The sequence below is a fragment of the Stegostoma tigrinum genome, chromosome 22 (assembly GCF_030684315.1).
Source record: "Stegostoma tigrinum isolate sSteTig4 chromosome 22, sSteTig4.hap1, whole genome shotgun sequence".
Classification (NCBI taxonomy): Eukaryota; Metazoa; Chordata; class Chondrichthyes; order Orectolobiformes; family Stegostomatidae; genus Stegostoma; species Stegostoma tigrinum.
In genome coordinates this window covers 40,009,421-40,027,398 of record NC_081375.1, presented here as the reverse complement: position 1 = coordinate 40,027,398, position 17,978 = coordinate 40,009,421, and the positions used below count along the sequence as shown (strand labels likewise).

General features: G+C 40.7%; 1 protein-coding gene across 1 annotated transcript in view; it reads right to left on the bottom strand.

Annotated features, from left to right (window-relative positions):
* The window catches only part of LOC125463877 (heparan sulfate glucosamine 3-O-sulfotransferase 3A1-like), a 147,736-nt gene extending 132,215 nt beyond the window's left edge, over positions 1-15,521 (bottom strand). Inside the window, exon 1 of the mRNA XM_048555649.1 lies at positions 14,617-15,521. Coding sequence (XP_048411606.1) covers positions 14,617-15,146 — 530 coding nt within the window. The 5' untranslated portion in view covers positions 15,147-15,521. The remainder of the gene's footprint in view (positions 1-14,616) is intronic.
* Positions 15,522-17,978: the final 2,457 nt, after the last annotated feature.

The window sequence follows — 17,978 nt, the reverse complement described above, 5'->3', positions numbered from 1 at the left end:
TTATTTACAGTCCATCCCTTGTTGCTCTTGAAAACACAGTGGCAACCATCCTTCTTAGCCACAGTAGTCAATACAGTGAAGGTGCCCCAAAATATATTTTGTGGTAGGATGCTAAGATTTTGACCCAGTGCCAAATTGGCATAACCAGCCTTTACCTTCACTTACCCTATTTTACAGCTTCATGGGCATGATCCTGAGTGAAAAATGGGAGGAGCATCACTCTTTATCACCCTTTGTACTCCAAGATCTAGCTGGAAGACGAAAAGATCTTTTAGCTCTTTCCATATACACACCATTTCCAATCAATGTGTCAAGCAGATATTTTGTTTCCACGCCTGTGTTGGTATAGCTGACTCAACTGACATTCAAAGTGCAGCATGGCACAAGAGCATCATATCAGTTACAATCCTTCCTTGCTGTCCTCACGTCCTCCTAATATCTCTTCCAAAGACACAGCTAAGACAAGCAACTTCCTGAATGTGAATAAAAACAGAAGTTGCTGGAAAGGCTCCATCCCCGCCTCTTTGAGTGGTCTGTCTTCTCTCCACCTATCTTCTCCTCTATCCATCTTCAATCTGCCTCCCCCTCTCTCCTTATTTATTTCAGAACCCTCTTCCCCGCCCCCCTCTCTGATGAAGGGTCTAGGCCCGAAACGTCAGCTTTTGTGCTTCTAAGATGCTGCTTGGCTTGCTGTGCTCATCCAGCTCTACACCTTGTTACCTCAGCTGCTGGAAAAGTTCAGCAGGACTCTGAGCCCAAAACATCAACTGATTTTTTTTTCTCTACAAATGCTGTCAGACCTGCTGAACCTTTCCATCAACTTCTGTTTTTGTTTCTTGATTTATAGCAACCACAGTACTTTTGGTTTTCTTTAATGTGAATCCCAATTTGTCTGCTACAGCATTGTCTGGTATAGAAACAATTTCCAGAGTATTGTATACAGTTACAAATAACCCATATCAGTAACACAAATGTCAGCTAACCAGTATCCTCATTCTATACCCCCACACCCCTGCACCTCCACGCACCCATAAGCTATTTTTCATGCTGACACATTTACTGGAAATACTTGCATGAGCACTAGTAACTAAAGGAATGCATTGTCATTCCACAGAGTGTTTGATCAATGGGAAATGATCCAAGGTGCTGCTCCTCCCACTCATTATGCAATGACTGGAAACAGGTTACACGAAGATTAAATGCTTCTCCTGGATTGTCAGGTAACCTTTCATTATTTCCTTTAATCCTGCATAATAACAGTGTCAGGATGTCACTGATGCTTCATTACACAGGAAACAACAGAAAGGAAGATCTAAATTTCCCTAAAGACCATCAGCACCATTTGGCGTGAATGAAAACACAAAATATTGATTTTTACCAGGTGAACAAAGAAATCCAATTGGAGGATCTCCACAAAGGAAATAATCTGTTTCTTTACAACACTTCTCGTAGTAATTTCTGATAGCTAGTTCTTCAGAAATAATATTAAAATGCACAGTATATTTTCGGAAGCATGTTTGTAAAAATTATGCAAAAGCACACATTGTGTTATTTGTTATTTCCTTATGATGTGCAAAACATTCAACCCTGGGTGTAACTGATTTGTATAGCTACTAAAGTGTGATTTAATTTACATCCCAATGAATTCACAATATTGTTTAGACTATTTATACGATTAAAGGGAGATAATGAGGACTTTTTGTTCCAACAACATGTCCATCATGGGCCTCCTGCAGTGCCACAATGATGCCACCCGAAGGTTGCAGGAACAGCAACTCATTCTGCTTGGGAGCCCTGCAGCCCAATGGCATCAATGTGGACTTCACAAGCTTCAAAATCTCCCCTTCCCCCACCGCATCCCAAAACCAGCCCAGTTCGTCCCCTCCCCCCACTGCATCACACAACCAGCACAGCTCTTCCCCTCCCCCCACTGCATCCCAAAACCAGCCCAACCTGTCTCCGCCTCCCTAACCTGTTCTTCCTCTCACCCATCCCTTCTTCCCACCTCAAGCCGTGCCTCCATTTCCTACCTACTAACCTCATCCCACCTCCTTGACCTGTCCATCTTCCCTGGACTGACCTATCCCCTCCCTACTTCCCCACCTATACTCTCCTCTCCACCTATCTTCTTTTCTCTCCATCTTCAGTCCGCCTCCCCTTCTCTCCCTATTTATTCCAGAACCCTCACCCCATCCCCCTCTCTGATGAAGTGTCGAGGCCCGAAACGTCAGCTTTTGTGCTCCTGAGATGCTGCTTGGCCTGCTGTGTTCATCCAGCTCCACACTGTGTTATCTTGGATTCTCCAGCATCTGCAGTTCCCATTTTCTCTGATACAACTCTCATGCTATGTTTTCCATTTTTCTGATATCAGTTAGATGAGTGAATAGCCATGATGCTAACAGCATTTTGTGACAAGCTCAACTTCTATTGAAGTTACAATTCAAGACATAAGCAATGTTAAACTGGCAGTTCAAAAGTCATGAGATAACAAGGTGTAGAGCTGGATGAACACAATAGGCCAAGCAGCGTCCGGGGAGGTACAAAAATTTTTCTGAAGAAGGGTCTAGGCCAGAAATGTCAGCTTTCCTGCTCCTCTGATGCTGCTTGGCCTGCTGTGTTCATCCAGCTCTACACCTCGTTATCTCAGATTCTCCAGCATCAGCAGTTCCCACAATCTCTCCCCAGTTCAAAAGTCATGGTGATTTCATTATGGTGACTTCATTTAGTCAAAGTGTTTTCTTTTCCTCACAGCTATATTTCTGTATACTGCACTACATTGAATCATATGTATTTTTATATTGTTAAATAGTGAGGACTGCTGTCCTCTCTACTGGAGAGAAAAGTTTTTATGTACGTCTCAATGGATCAATCATTGAGCCTCAGCACTCGCCTGTCATGTGTAAGGGTGCCCTGATTCAATCACATACCTGCCACCCGCCAAAGCAAAAACTTTATGTGACCAAGCCTTCAACATCAACGTGGATCTGCCAAGTTGAGAAATTTCCTAACTTGAGCCACCCACCTCCATAGCAAAAATCGAGTCTTCGATATCTAAGGCTGTTTTTGTTCTGGTGCTAATTTGGGTCAGATTGCAACAGAACGATGTCCATTAGACAGCTCCCATGTTTATTCAACTAAATCTGGCAGCAGAACCAGTCATTCACAGGTCTACAGTTCAGCTGCCAGGATAAAGGAGACAGATTTAGCAGTGTAAACCAAGACAGCCAACATACAGACATTGGTTTCCTTCAGTATCCAAACTGAACAAGTACCCAGCTAAAAGAGGCCTTACCTTTTTTTCCTAATTGTACTTCCAAAACCAGACAACTTAAAAAACATATTTAAGGGATTTATTTATTGCAATACTGGCTGAACTAGTCTTCTAGCAACACCCTTCTCTTTTTTTTATTGTATTTTGAACTCTTATTACACCTCAAGCAATGTGCATTAATTGGAGTTGGCAAAAGATTTAAGATCTTGCAAGACTCATGAAGCATGGAAGAAAATTAGTAAAGCTTTTTAATTGCATTTATCACTGCAAATATTTACAGAAGTGCCACCGTTTGGTTGACGAGTTGCAAATTTAAATGCAGAAAACAGCTTTCATTAAGTAACACGCTCACTAGATATTTGCACCCACTGAAGTCATCAATCCACTAAACATACTGTAAAAGTGTTAGAACCTACATCTTTGTAGTTGTAAGCTACAAAGATTAGCTTCTGAAGGAGTACTTATTCTTCAGATTCCAGTAGAATGGAGAAAAGTGAGCATTTACTTTTGTTGCGTTTCTACGTTCATAATGTAGCAGGACTGCATTACATATAGCTTTTGTTACTGCTGTAGGAGAGAGAGGAAGTTAATTTCATGAGGATATTTGAAATAGAGGTGTACTGTATTTAATAATACTTTTGGCAATTTGTAGTAAAATCAATCACCATTGATTGACAGGTCATTAGTAAAGGTGGACGTTAAATATCAGACAGTAATACAAAGTGTTTTGCATTAACTGAAATGCCTTATTCCTTCAAAAAAAATCAACTCATATTTTACAATGAAAAGCAAAGGAACAACCTCTGCCAATCACTGTGTAGTCAGTTGTGCAGACTTTGAGTGGGCTTGTCTGCAGAGAGCTACTCTACTTGCATCGATTTGAAATCAGCGCCCTCTAAAGGGGAAGCGTAGCACATGTGGGCAAGGAAAATTGATCAACAAATCAAGTTAGAGAATCCAGATTGAACCACAGAGACAAAGTGCGAAGTCAAAAACAGGAAGTATAAAAAAGAACACTGAAATAATTATATAGGAAACAGAATAAAGAATGAGAACATATGAAGAGGATTAAGAGAGAAAAATTACAGTAAAAGGTGGGTAAACTAGTTAAAGAACATTTCAAATTTATTTTGCAAAAATCTGCAATATTAACTTTCTTCTGATGGTATGTTACTCCACACTTGTAAAATTAAATTTGGACAGTCAGGGAATTTATCAAGGACTATCCGTGACTTATTATTACATTAAAAACTCAGTCACTCCTGATTTAATAAAACTAACGTATTTTAGATAACAAGGTGTAGAGCTGGATGAACACAGCAGGCCAAGCAGCATCAGAGGAGCAGGAAAGCTGACGTTTTGGGTCCAGACCCTTCTCCAACATCTGCAGTTCCTATTATCTCTAACTTATCTTGTTGTTTTTCGAGAGAACAGTGGGCAAGAAGCACAATTTGACACTATAACATTGATTTCTCTGTCAATTTAACTGATGAAGACTACAACAGCAGACAATGGAGAAGCCAGGCAGTGATAACAAATTTCAGATTCTTTTATTTAATTGTGCCTGTGCAGGCTTCAAAATTCTAGTTAATTTTACCCTGTAATAAAAATGATTCCAACTGGGCCAATGGCAACACACAGTAAATTCTAGTCATTGAGTCATAAGAGTTGTACAGCACGGAAACAGGCCCTGCGGTCTAACTTGTCCACGCCAGCCAGGTATGCCAAATTAATCAGGTCTCACTTGCCAGCATTTGGCCCATAAGCCTCTAAACCTTTCCTGTTCATATACCCATCCAGATGTATTTTAAATGTTGTCATTGTACCAGCTTCCATCAGTACATCTGGCAGCTTGTTCCATACATGCATCACCCTCAGCGTTAATAACTTACCCCTTAGGTCCCCTTAAAATCTTTCCCCTTTCATCTTAAACCTGTGCCCTCTAGTTTTCGAATTCCCCACCCCAGGAGAAAGACCTTGGTTCACCCTATCCACGTCCCTCATGATTTTATAAACTGAATACATTAACATATTGGGGAATCTAAAGTAAATTTACCTCTCTGCATATCACCATATTGGTTACACTCTTGTACTGATGCATTTTTGTCTATTTCATATACATTATTTGAATGCAGGTTGCAAAAACAATAATTGATAAAATGGAAAGAATGAGGTAAGGCAATGAATAGCTTTCATTTCCTGGAGTAAAACTCACACTGAGTTTGAAGATGGTTTGTTCTCAATTTGCTGGGACTTCACAAACAAACTTGTTCCCTTTATTTGAATTTTAACTTAAGTAACAAATAGCCACAGCTGGTTTGGCTGAAGCTGAGTAGAAATCATTTTTCCTCTGAAATGAATCATCCAAAGTGAAACAAGATTACCACAAACCACACTGCTCTTAACTTTGCCTTTCCGTCTGTAAGTATATGTATGCATTGCACAGCTGGTTGAGCTTCACATTACTTTCATAATTTATAGTAATATTTTGTGCTGACAAAAATACTGTGAAATTTGGGAACATAAAAGAGCTTGAATCAAATGACGCCACAAGTTTTACGTTAATGCCTTGTCAATTTACCCCAAATGTGTCATAAAAGCTAAGTGCATGTCTGTTGATCTCAAACTTCAGGGCAGAGTACTGAGGTCACAAGGACTGCAAGGAGGAGAGCACCCGAGAGAAACATTTGTAGAATGGTATTATGATGTATCACCTGCAACATAAAGTCCCAAAATCACTCACCCACCCTCATATACACAAACACATGCGTGCGCACACACAGATAGACATATGTAATCACAACACATTTCACAAACCTGGGTATGAATTTTGTACAAACGGTAAAAGTTAAGTTCAATAACAACAACTTACATTAATACAGAGCACTTAGTGAGATAAAATGCAACTGGGCAGTTCACAGGATAACTGGATGAAAATCAGCCTTCTCAACCACTGAAACCCACTGGAACGCTTCCAAATCCCTCGGATGACAAACATAGTAAATTTTGTCTCCAAGGGCTAAACAAGATAAAATAAAGTCTAACATCAAGCCACATATGGTGAGACTGGATCAGCTAATTGAACTCTTAAATAAACAGTTTTAAGCAATATCTTTAAGGAAGAGAGCAAGGTTTAAAGAAGGAATTCCACAGCATGGGGCATAAGACATTAAAGGTGTAGCCACCACTGCTAGAGTAGTTAAAATCAAGGATGCGTAGGAGGTCTGAATTAGGGGAGGAATAATACCCCAGAGAATTGTGGTGTTACAGGAGATCACAGAAATGAGGTCAAGGCCCTGTAACCATTTGAATACAACTAAGAACATTTAAATCAAGACATTGTTTGACTGGGAGCCAAAGTAGATCAAAAACATCAGGGTTGGAAAGAGGCGGTTTCAGTGATGTCACAAATTGAATGTAAGAGCAATACTGACTTAATATCCTGCCATTGCCAGAGAGAGGGATGAGAGTCAATAGTTAAAGAAAAGAGTTTAAAGTAGGGACTGAAAACAATGGCTTCAGTCTTTTCAACGCTGGCAGTAAGTTTTACTCTTTTTGGGAGGTGGGCTTTGCTGGCAAGGCCAACATTTGATGCAAATTGTTATGAAATGAAAATCTAGTTTTATATATCTGTTCTTCCCATGTTCTCAAATGACTCATGGCTTTGTGACACTGTGTGCTGATATGGATTTGCAAAATAACATGTTAGGTGTTAAATTCACGTTGCCTAGCAAAACATGCACAGAATCTGGCAAGCTCACGTACAGATTTTGAAAAGAGGGTGATTTAAGATTTAAAAAGAGGTCTTTATCTCAGAACAAAAACCAAAGTCTATTTGGCAGTGACTTTTACATCACTTATTTAAGGCTTTCCAAGTCTTGCAACCATTCAACATGACAAAAAGCAACAAGAAGCATTCCATCTTTGCTGTCTCAGATCTACTTGCAACAGCAGGTGGTAGAACAAGGCACCTAACATTGGAGTTCGAGCTAGGTGCTACATATCTGAGTTCTGATGATGTCAGGTAACAAGGTGTAGAGCTGGATGAACACAGCAGGCCAAGCAGCATCAGGGGAGCAGCAAAGCTGTTTCGGGCCTTGACCCTTCTTCAGAAATGGAACCAAATCTAGGCCTGAAACGTCAGCCTTCCTGCTGCTCTGGTGCTGCTTGGCCTGCTGTGTTCATCCAGCTCTATACCTTGTTATCTCAGAGTCTCCAGCATCTGCAGTTCCTACTATCTCATTATCAAAATTCAACTCTGTTGGGTCAGTCACATGGCTCACATGGAGAATTCCCTCATACTAAAAGCTGTACTCTACACCCACATCATAAGCCATCACAAACCTAGGCCTAAAGGCAGTCTAAAATCCAATTTCCAAACTTGCGAACTGAATCCCAATATATGGGAATCACAACCTCAAGAGGACCCAATTGGAGACGCTTCTTTCATGAAGTAATTTCCACATGTGAGAAGACAGCGTCAACTGGCTTCAGAACACGAGTGCAATTCAAAACTAATGCCTCCACATAGATCCCTTCAATATTGACATTATAAGCTGAATGCGCAATTGGTTATAAAAGTCAAAACTAGGTCTGACATCATTTGTGAGGCAATATCAAACTAGACTGTAAACCATTCCTTTTGTTGAGCACTCATCTACTGAAGCAGTAAATCAGCATCGTGTAACCATGATCATAGAGGTAAAACTGTATCCCGTTCGATTCGCTTGAAAAACAAGCAGCCCCTCGTTCATTTATTTAAAATGGGAAAGATTCCTGCAAAGGATGACAGGTGCTAACTCAAGTTTTTATTTGTTTATTCTTGAAAGTGGGTGGTGAGCTGTCTTCTTAAACTGCTGCTGTCTTTAGCATTTATGTATAACCATAGTGCTGTTAAGAAGGGAATTCCAGGAATTTTCACAGTAACAGTGACAGAACAGCAATGTAGTTCCAAATAAGGGCAGGCAGGAGGGGAACTTGTTCCTGTACATCTGCTGGCCTTTCCCTTCCAGGTGGTAAAGTTCACTGGTTTGTAAGATGTTGTCGAATAGCCTTGGTGAGTTACTCCATGGCATTCTGTAGATAGTACGGACTGCTGCCACAATGATGGAGGTTGTGAATGCAAAATTGTGGTGGACAGGTGGCCAATCAATCTCTTATCTTTAATGGTGTCAAACATCTTCAGCATCGTTGGAGATGCAGCCATCCAGGCAAATGGAGAGTTTCTGTCATACTGCTGGCCTTGTACATGATATACTGCAGTTGAACAGTCAGGAACTGAGTTATTCAGCATTGAGTTACAAGCATCTGACTTGTTCTTGTTGCCACAATAATTAAATCGCGGTCCACTTCAGTTTCCAGTCAATGATAGCCACTAGGAGTTTTGTGGTGGGAATTTAGCAATGATAATCGAGCATCGACAGCCAGTAATTGTATTCACTCTTCTTAGAGATAGTCATTGCTGGTCGCTTGTATGGTGCGAACATTACATGTTACTTATCAGCCTAAGCTTGGCTCTTGTCCACATCATGATGCATATGAATATGGCTTCTTCAGTGTCTGATGGTGTAATTATCAGTGAACACCTTATTATAGTGACTAAGTCATTGATGAAGCAGCTGATTAACTTTTGTGCCAGCTATGACTCCACCCAGAAGAGTGTATTCCTCCTCATTCCGGTTTTGTTCGTGTTCCTTAATGCCATACTCATTCAGACATTGCTTTGATCAAAAAGGAACTGTTCTCACTTCCCATCTTGAGTTCAACTCTTTTGTTCATGTTTGAACCAAGGTCATAATGAGGTGAGGAGTCGAGTACCGCTGACAAATTCCAAGCTAAGTGTTAGTGAGCAACCTTTTGCTGAGCAAGTTGGCACTTGATAGCACTTTTGACAACCTCCTCCATTCTTCCAAGAATTACGGGGGGAAAGGCAGAAGAATGGAATTGAGAAACATGTCAGCAGCATATTCAATGGGTTGAGTGGCCTAATTCTGCTCCTATATCTTATGGTCTTATCGTTTTGCTGATGATCAAGGGTAGACAGACAGGGGAACAATTGGGTCAGTTGCATTTGTCCTGCTTTTTGAGTACAGGGCACACCTAGACGATTTTCTACATTGCTGCACAGATGCCAGGAATATCTTGGCTACAAGCATGTTTAATTTTGGAGTGCAAGTCTCCAGTACTATTGCTGGAATGTTGACAGGGCTCAAACTCTTTATAATATCCAATGCCTTCAAACATTTCTTGATATCATGTGAAGGCATTCGATTTGGTTAAAGACCATCATATGATGCTGACACCACTGAAGAAGGCTAACATAGACCATCCACTTAGCACTTCTGGCTGAAGATGGATGCAAATGCATCAGCCTTGTCCTTTACTGGTCTCTCTCCTATCATTAAGGATATGAATATTAATAGTGTTCCCTCCTCCTGTTATTTGATTAATTGTCCACCACCATTCATGACTGGACACAGGAAGACTAAATAGTTTAGATCTGATCCTTAGATGTGGATGGCTTGGTCCTGTCTATTGTATGCTGCTTCTGTATTTCATCTGATGAGTAACTATTTATTAGAAAACATCAGATTTATTGTTGTACGAACTATATGTACCAGATGATAGGCCACTTCATAGGATGTCTGTGGACTTATGACCATAACCCCCTGTGAAGCAAATGTCCGGTATCCATTTACCAACATTGAGATACCAGATTGTTCCTTTAGGGAAGGGAAGGGATGACTTGTAGCTAAATCATGATACTTTCATACAACTCTTAGTGACTAACTCAAAAACCAGTGGAGAACTCAACAAGAAGGAGCAAGTTACCTGCAAGATTAAAATTGGTAAAATAAAACTGAAATACAACTCATGTTATCTATTGTATGTTTGTTGCACAAAATTGCACTTTAATAGGAAATAGCCCTCAATAATCCTGGTTATTGAATATATATGTAAATTGCCCTTGTCATTGGTCACTAAATTGGTTCTGTTCTTATGTATACACGAGGAACTGGGTAGGAAAGAGATATCGGAAACTTACTTCACTGAGAAATCTTGAGGTCAAAACTTGTGATTATAATGTAATAGATTTTTTTTATTAAAAGCACTGACAATACAATTTATGAGTTGAAAAGACAGAAGAAAAGTCATGATAATTGGAAGGAAGGCCAATGCACTGGAAATACGTACCCAATGCATTTTTTCTTAGAAGCATTAGTGGAATTTTTTTTGGTATTGTACATGGGGTATTATTAAAAAGTGCAATCTTCAGCTGTATCAAGATTGGTGGGCAATGGAATAACAGAAGCATAATGTAAAGCACTTATTCAATCATTTTAAAGTTATACATGTTATCCTTGTATAGATTGAACTGTCTTTATATTATTTATAGTTAAATTTAGTGGTTTACAAAATAGTTAGAGCAAAATAATCAAAGCCGTGATACTACAGTACGATTGCTAACAACAGGGTGCAATTACAGTATGACAAAGATATATAATAGAAATCACTGCACATGTGCATAGAAATTTACAATGGAAAATTTTGATATAGAGTTTATCACCAGAAAGTGATATTTTATAGACAGCAAGTGTGTATTAACATAAGAATTTAATATACAATGCAGACTTTTTAAAAAAATGAAATATCACCTCTCCATAGAATTAAAGAGCTCACAGCACAGAAGGCGGCTATTTGGTCAATCATGTCTTTGAACCTACTCCTAAACCAACAACTGTTGGTTGAGATCTTCATTTTCCCTGTTCAAGTTGCAAATTCAAAGATCACAGTGACTGATGCAGGTCTGTGTGAGACCAATTACCTAGCTCTCACATAGGTGGTGATATTTAAAATTGTACAGCCCTCTCCAGAAATTAGATGAAAAGTTGAATGATCACGTCGTTTGCTGCAACTTTTTCTGCGAAAAATTTACCTGAATAATTGGAGAAATTTTCTGAAGAATAATATTAATTCAAAATGAATACATTAAAAACAATTGAAGTCTAAGAATAATTGTAATAATCGTTTAATTTGAAGCAAGGTGGAAGAAACATTAAGCAAGCTAATTTTGTGGTTCTTCTTCCAAGATCCTACCAAAAGAATAATGTAAGCTCTTGGGTTTGAGTCAGAGTTCTTGCACTTCCAACCTGTAACCCTATCTAGTGACATCGTTAATTCCTATGAGATTGAAGATTAAATGAAGAAATGCTATTTCTTTCATTCTCTTGACACATAATATTCACTATTATAATGATCATTTATGCATAAAGTGGAGGGGCTTTATGAGATACTTCTGCATGCTCTGATTGTACCCCATATCAGTGTCCAAATTTTGGTTTTGGAAGGAAAATGAAGGAGAAGCCATGAAAACAATTAGTGACCCATGTATATTTCAAACTTTTTAAACTATTTCTTCACTGGTGTTCTTTCTCTTAAATTAGTCACGACATTCAACTGAACTCAGGCCTGACAAAGTGCAGTGGCTTGATTTTAAAACTGTGACTAGTAATCTAATTCCTAACCCAAATGGAAAAACTAGTGAAAACTTTAATTCTTGTAAATGAATGTATGAGATGTACCAGAGCTACATTTTGAAGTACTTAAGACTGTATGTATCACTGACAAGTTTTCCTGCTGTTTTCATCTGGGATATAATTTCAGGGGCCTGACCCCAGGCTGATTCTGAATCAAAACGGCAATGGGATTTTCAAATATAAAAGCCTCACTGGGAGATAGGCTGAATTAGCGGGGCTTAGTGTTACAATTGGGCACCATCTATGTGTAGAACACAATTGACAAAGGCAGATGGCAGCCATGTTAGGGGCTGCTGCTTTTTTAAAGGACAGGGATTAAACATTGAAGGGCTTGCAACCTTTCTGAGCATAAAAGTGACTAAATAGCCTACTGTATGCACTCCAGAACCAAAAAAAATTCAAGAGTGGTTAAAATGTGTCATCAATAAATTGATTTACATTTTCCATGCATTAAACCAGACAGCTACGCTCTAGACTGTTTGGATTCCAAACTGATTTCCAAACTGAAGGTCGTCCTCAGGCCCTTCCCAGCCTACTAACACATTCCTTGAGGAACGTAACACTCCATTGACTGGAGTTGAAAAGGTGCCCAATTCTGCCTCCTACCTTCACTTCAAAAATTTAAGCATACCTCATGGGGTTGTATCATCATGGAGTGCTTCTACTCAAATGCATACTATTTGTGCCAAGAGAGGACTGGAAATCCCAACCCAAATCTCAGAATAAGACTAACTTTGATTTAACTTTGAGCAGTTCCAAACATGGAGTCTCATTAAAGAAAACAAGGAGAGCAACTTTTTTAAAAAAAACTTACTGATCATTTGTCTCCAATGTGAACATATTTCTGCAGCGGCTTCCTATTTTAAATGACAAATGACTTTATATTCAAAAGAAATTGTGAAAATTATCAAAAAAATCTCATAATTGACCCATATATTTCTCGGCAAAAATGGGCATTTGCAACATTGATCAATAGTGGAAATAACAAAATATTGTAGGTTTTAAAATTATCAAACTTAATAAAGAATTCCATTAAATAGCTCAAAAGCTATCAAGCATAAGTCATTCACATCCACAAATATATATACTCGGATACGAACAAATTAAGAATGTTAGCTTCACGAACAGATTCATGTGGATGGAGAACCACATCTGGAAAATTAAATTTATTGTAACAGTCGACTTAAATATCTCTGTTGGTATAAGATTCCAAAGTGCAAGTAGTCTTGAACTGCGATTTACTAAACTGCAGTTAATTTTCACCATAGTCATATGGAGACAATTTCCGAATGGCGATCAGGGCCATTTACAGGGTGTTTCCACAAGGAAAGATATTTTGTTCATTTAATTATTTGTCAATATTTTTGATCAGGTAGTGCTGATGATGTCTTCAATAAAACGTTATCGCGGATTTAGGGCTTAGTATAAGCAGGACCAATAGCATCCTCTTGGCACTCAGTAAACACTCTCTGACTCAGGAGCGTCCGTTTTAGCAAGTAATACCGTCTTGCTCCATTCCATTAGAAATAGTACACCCCCCCCTCTAACTCATCCCAACCGACTGCACTAATCAATCGGTTAAAAATCGGTTAAAATCTTAACTCTACAATGGTCCTGGTCTACTTTAAAAAATGCAGGCAGCAATTTCGATAAGTTTTGCTTGGGGGGTATTTTAAAGAGTTAAAAGTGCTACGACGTTGTTCATGAAGACAGCAAGCGTGTAACACATCTGAGCAGGTTGTTTTAAAAAAAATCTATAAAGCACAAGTAATCCCATTAACCTATTACTGTTACATGCCGGGTCTGCAGGAGATTTCTGAAAACTAACCCATCCGCCTCGTTTAGTTTTGCCCACAAGCCTGAAATCGCAGAAAACCGCTGAAACGGAAGTAAACCGAGAGAAAACAAAACCTACGCCCAAAATTAGCTGTGTTCGCGGTACGAATATATCTCTCGGACGACTCCATAATCTACGTTTTAACAGATCAAGTGAAAGGAAATGAGATAATCTGTAAGAATCACTGATGGCGTTGTAGGTGTATTCTGAATGTGAGCATTTCAGTGAAAAGTTTCAACAAGATCTTAGGTTTACACACGCCACTGTGCACTAACGTTTTAAACTCTGTAAATTCGCTGTGGCTCTGAAAGGAAACTGCTATGTTAAATATACCACTGAAAAGACATGAAAGTACTTGAGATGGCGCAGGAGTTTACACATTACCCCACCCTCCCCAAACCCCGTCTCGACGAGTTATTTAGCAAAACTAAATTTCTCAGATCAGTGGGAATATTTGCAAATAAAAACTGACACGACAGCCTGACTCTTCACCCTCACCCAGGTCTTAATGGCCCAGAAATCACAAAGCAAATAACTACACGCTTTCTTAAAGTTGACAAAACATTGGCCACTGGGGTGACATTACTGCAGCGGAATTATTTGAACAGTAAAGGTTTGTTTTGATTCACAAAAGTGAAAAGACGACGAGAATGTGAGGAGAAAAAAAAGTGAGCAACTACAAAGTTAGATTAACCAGTTTCGCACAAGTTTAAATAAACGTTATGCACTGACAGACATTATAGATGTATTATGCATCAATATCTATCTAGATAAATTGTGTATAGATGTCTGCCCGCAGTCTGTAACATGTTACATTTTAAGTTAATTTAAAACAAAACACGTTTACTCTGAGAAACAATTGCTCGAGATCGTTCAGGAACTTCGAATCAACAAGTTAATGATAACCTAGTCTGTCTGTGCACGTAGCATTGTGTGTGCCAGTTTGGAGTGAAGGGCCCAAGATCCTTTACCTGTACCAACGCAGTCCCTCATCGTAGTGTCTGTCGAAAAAGTGGGGCTCTGCCCCCACTGCCCGAACGTCAGGATGGACCCGGACGAATTCGAGTAGCGCCCGGGTGCCTCCCTTCTTCACGCCGATGATAATCGCCTGCGGCAGCTTCCTCACGCCATCGCCGCTGAAGCTTAGGGTGCTGGGCGGCGGGTTCCTCACCACGGAGCCGCCGCCGCCGGTCTGCCGGTTGAGATTGAAGGACTCGAACTGCAGCCTCAGGTCTCGGAAATATTTCTCAGGCAGGTCGCCGTTCCAGTAGCCCCGCACCTGAAGCTTGTGCAGCAGCGTCTTCCGGCGGAGGGACTGCCACTCGTTAAAGTCCGCGGCCAGGTAGCGTTCCGAACCACGGACCGGTCTCGGCATGGTGTGGCACACATCCGACAGATAATACAAGAAGTACAAGGACATCAGCAACACGCAGAACATGACCACGATCTTCCGGTAGACTTTCGTGGGTAGAGCGTCCGAAAAGACTGTGCTAAGTGCCATAACGTATAGCAGTCCCCGGCACAAGAGAATGCCATGCTAGGCTGTAGCCATGTATTAGCTGAAAAGAAATATTTTATTGGTGTGTGTGTGTGTGTGTGTGTGTGTTTATGTGATCCTTACATATGTTTGCTTAACATCTAAAGCCTGATTTCTGAATTCAATTGGATGCCACTCGTTGCCCTGTTTGTTTTTGTTTGTTGTTTATGTCCGTCTAGTTTTACGGCTGCAGTCTTCAGCTTCATTTACTTGCTGGTACATTTTGTATTTTCACTCAGTAGCTTCTCTGTGTATGTGTTTCTGTTCTGTCACGGCGCATTACTCGCTACTTTGATACATTCCCACTTTCCGCCCCAGTTACACGGAGACAAATGTAGCAAAGGCTTGTCCCGTGTGCGCGCGCGCCCTGGGATTGAGAGGTGGGGGAGAGATACATGATTGACCGGTCAACAGACCAATCACAATCTCGCTGCCTCTGGGTGACTCGCCAATGAAGAGGAACCTCCCCGTGCTGCCTGAAGATCCCGGCCACTCACAGTTGAGGGTGGGCGGGATCTGGGCTTGAAGCGGAGCCGGGGAGTGATTTCGGATCTTCGCTGGGAGCTGAGACAGAGTCAGACTTGGTATCGGCTTATGCTCCCCATTCTTAAACTATCCACCGTCCCCCTCCCCTCCCCCCCCACTCCTCCGAGAGGTAGCACGAAATGCAGGAGGCTGCATTTGGCTGGGGTGTGTGTGTGTGGAGTACAGGCGCGGGGAGAAGGAGGAGGACAAACTGGTTAAATGATGGTGAATTTACACAAGGCGCTGTTTTGTTGATCAAATGGAGGTGGAGAAATCACATTCCCGGGACCCAGACAGCCCGCACGAACGCAATATGCATTATTTTTCCGGGGGGGGGGGGGCAGCGATTGAGAGTCAAATACAGACACAGTCTCCCGAAATCGCATTATATTTGTTTGTGTCACATGCGACGCAGATGAATGTTCACGATCCGGATTTAGAGCAGTGTGCAGTGATTAGCTCTCCCCTTTTCAGGGAGTTTCCCGGCGGCAGGCGTTCTCCCGCTGACCCCATGTCTCAGTATCAGGTGGTTTGAGTTGCAGAGGCCGGGGTTTGGACGGGACCTGAGAGCCCGCACCTCCAATACTGAAGCTGAGAACTAGTTCACTTTCCATCACCGGCTGTCAGAATAAGGTCAACAGCGGCAGATCGGGGGATAATTCATTAACTGTTCTTTTCTTTTAAGAAACACTCCTACAATTTATCTGATCGCAAAATAATACTTGGATGCCAATTGTTTTTTTTCTCCGCGGGGCCGTATCATCAAGAGGCTTGGCGATAGACACCGCGTTGTACGATAAAGCACAGAGAAAGGATGTTTACAATGATTCCGATACAGCAATGCAACCAACTTTTATTATGACGGGGAAGGAATTCCAACTAGTTCATCGCTTTGCATGTTGTACAGTTCAAATGGAGATATCCACTAGGGAAGGGGGCAATTATTGACTAAAATATTGAACTATGTTTAATTGCGATGTTGAATTTGATCTCCCAATATCATTACACAAAGTTTGAAAAGCCTAATTATGCGTTATGCTATACACATTATTTGACCCAACTGCAGATTGGAGCACTGTAGTTAAATATTGTTTATTGAGAACAGAGTATTTTTGGTGGGACTTGCTAAAGTGGGCAGTGTGGGAAGTCCGACCGTGTGAGAGGTTACGCGAGCTTAGAAAGTCCGCAGAAACTTTTATCTTGTGTGAGTTTCGTGGCCGCCTGGTTAGGATAGACCTCTCTCTTTCTCTCTCCCCCCAGCAAAAGCCCCAGGACATATTTTCGACTACGTATCGCTGCACTCAAACTCGAATTCCAGGGAACATTATCGTTAAATCAAACACTCTAGAATAAATGCATCCCTTTTGCAGTGAATGTGAAGACCTTTATGTCTTTATTTGACTGAAATGATGTGATGAATTCCCTTTTTAATGTAAAATAATCGAATTAACTTCTCATTCTCCACAGAATGAACGATTCCGTCGCTCTGAAAACTGGGCGTGAGTGGCAATCCACTGTATAAGAATGTATGCGTGATCCTTGGAATGGAAAACAGTTTTTTAAAAAAAACACAGTATGAAGTACCACCTAACTCCGCAAAGGCGATGCAGTGAAAGTGTTTTATCTGTTAAAAGCCTGTGCAACTGGAAGTCGAATTAATGTAGATCGTATCCCTCCAATTGTATAATAGCCATCTCTCCAAACTTTGTGTTAGCGACAATGTGGCATCTGCAGTTTGTGGGTCATTGATATAGGTTGGGGGGGGGGAAACATTTCACCTGAAATTCAATATAAAAGCATGAGGCGGGCACGGTAAAATGCTATCATTTCTATGGCCTGATTGTACCAACGGGTGCTAAAAATTCGGGACCAGATAGTGTTCCTTAAACCCGATTGTTTCTGGTTCATTTAGCTTCTGTCCAGTTTTGTTTCATTCTGTCACTTGTTGCGTGTTAACATCTCGCTCTCGCTGTCCCACAAAGCGCCATTAATTTAGCCCAGATTTTGTACAAACTTCATCTTACAGCCCACCAAGGGCGATCACTTTTATTACAACTCGCCTTGTTTTTCCTCTGTCTCTCTCCCTCCCCCCGGAGCCACCACCGTCTTTCGTCCGGTGTTTGGTTATTTCTTCACAAGGGCACAACCGAGTGTTCCACATCTGTTGCCTTTTTTAAAAATTGTTGTTGCTGTGTTTTTTTCTGGAGGTTAGAATTTGCATGAAAATAACGAAGTCAGTGCTTCAATTTGTCCGCATATTAGCGCCTGAGA